Here is a 1,895-nt window from a genome sequence, read left to right as displayed (position 1 = left end):
AAAAATAGCTGGGTGTTGTGGCTGGCGCCTGTAGTCCCCGTTACTCAGGAGGCTGAGGCAAGAGAATCACTTAAGCCCAAGAGTTTGAGGTTGCTATGATCTGTGACAGTACAGCACTCTACAGAAGGTGACATAGTGAGACTCTGTCTCTACAAAAAAAAATAAATAAGATTCTGGATTGGAAAAGTACAATGATTTTGTGCCATGACTAACACAGCTGGGGAAATTTAAATATTAGATTTATTCTGCCCACGGTCAATTTATTTTCTTTTTTCTTAAGACAAAGCCTCACTCTGTTTCTCTGGATAGAGTGTCATGGCATCATCACAGCTCACAGCATCCTCAAACTCTTGGGATCCAGCGATCCTCTTGCCTCAGTCTCCTGAGTAGCTGGGACTACAAGTACCCACTACAACACCCAGCTAGTTTTTTTATTTTTAGTAGAGACAGGATCTCACTCTTGCTCAAGCTGGTCTCAAACTTCTCAGCTCAAGCCGGGAGGAGGGCTCAGAGGGCTGAGAGTACAGGTGTGAGCCCCCTCGCCCAGCCTCAACATGGTCAATTTCTTGAGGGTAACAATAGGATGGGAGTCACAAAGGGAAAGTCCTTGTTCTCAGGACAGTGTTGAGAAGGGTGAGTGTCCAGGTGTTTTGCACCTACGCTCAATTCCATTGGAAAACTAAGTCTATCTATCAGCTCACTCTGCACAAGGGAAAAAGCAAACACGGCCAAACAGTAAAATAAAGTCTGGTGAAGCCAGGTGAAGGGTATATAGGTGTTCATGGTACTAATCTTTGAACTTTTACATCCATTTTTTAATTTTTTGAGGTAAAACCTGAAGGGGAAGGTAAAAATGAAAGGCCTCCTCCCATGTGTGCAGGGCAGGTGGCGGAGGTAGGGTGGAGTGGAGGAGAGGCAGGTGGGGAGAAGATGATGGGGAGGGGGGTTCATGGCTGAGGTGGGGAGGTGGACAGAGCCTGTGCTGGGGATGCAGGGCTGAGAACACCCCTCCTGCCCTTGGCACCCCCCACTTGCACACACAGTGGGGTATGCTGAGGTCTGGGCCCAGGTGTAGTTCTCTCCTGCCCACCAGGGGAGACAGGTGGAGGGGACAAGCTTGCCAAAGTACGGCAGCCAGGCACAGGGGACAGTGAGGGCCTCACCTGAAGTTGTAGCTCCTCTGCTGCAGCTGGAAGGAGTAGTGGGGCTGGCAGTCAGAGCCCCCAGTGTCCAGGTCGCAATCCCAGCAGACACTAATGCCCACAGAGCCGCCCTGCACACAGTACACCACTGCTCCACCAGTGGCTTGGGCCTAAAACCCTCTCCCAGAGTCCTCCGGGAAGCCTAACCCTCTGCCCTAGGACCTACGAGCAACGCCAGGTCCTCAAAGGTCCCTCCAGCTGTGGCCACAAGGTCCCCAATGCGGAACACGGGGCAGTAGGGACTGGAGCGTGGATCATAGCGGCAGTGCTTGAAGTAGGTGGGGTCCCAGGTCTCCAAGGCATTGGACCTAGAAGGGGCCAGGCAGGTGATGTCAGACAAGGCAGAGGACAGGGAAAGTCTGGGGCCAGCTGGTCCCTGCCCCTGCTTACCTGGAGAAATTGAACTTGCTGAAGGTGACAGTGTTTTTGATGAACAGAGTGAAGTTCTGGGCCTGCATCAGTAGGGGCTTCCTGAGTGGGGGGAGGGGAAGGGAGGTGAGGGCCTCTGCCAGGCTTGGGGTCCTGCTCTGGGGGTGGAGTGGATGCTTACGTGGGCACTGTGCCACTCTCCACCGGGCACCAACTCCGGATCTCACAGGTCTTGTGGGTCCCATTGAACGCCACACACCGGCCTGTTTTTATGCCTTGAAAACACAAGATGAACTCCAGGCCCTTAAGTCTCCACAGGGCCTA

At 53.0% G+C, this 1,895-nt stretch overlaps 1 protein-coding gene across 1 annotated transcript in view; it reads right to left on the bottom strand.

Moving 5' to 3' along the window:
* The window catches only part of LOC105888186 (P2X purinoceptor 6), a 17,780-nt gene that overhangs the window by 3,439 nt on the left and 12,446 nt on the right, over positions 1-1,895 (bottom strand). The window contains exons 3-6 of the mRNA XM_012812673.1: positions 1,753-1,892; positions 1,593-1,673; positions 1,369-1,510; positions 1,164-1,290 (exon numbers count right to left, since the gene is read on the bottom strand). Of these exons, the coding sequence (XP_012668127.1) occupies positions 1,164-1,290; positions 1,369-1,510; positions 1,593-1,673; positions 1,753-1,892 (490 nt within the window). The remainder of the gene's footprint in view (positions 1-1,163; positions 1,291-1,368; positions 1,511-1,592; positions 1,674-1,752; positions 1,893-1,895) is intronic.

The sequence above is a fragment of the Otolemur garnettii genome, unplaced genomic scaffold (genome assembly GCF_000181295.1).
Source record: "Otolemur garnettii isolate 467f Iridium unplaced genomic scaffold, OtoGar3 scaffold00218, whole genome shotgun sequence".
In the NCBI taxonomy this organism is placed as follows: domain Eukaryota; kingdom Metazoa; phylum Chordata; class Mammalia; order Primates; family Galagidae; genus Otolemur; species Otolemur garnettii.
The sequence above is the reverse complement of the archived record's forward strand: the minus strand, read 5'-3'. Positions and strand labels throughout refer to the sequence as shown.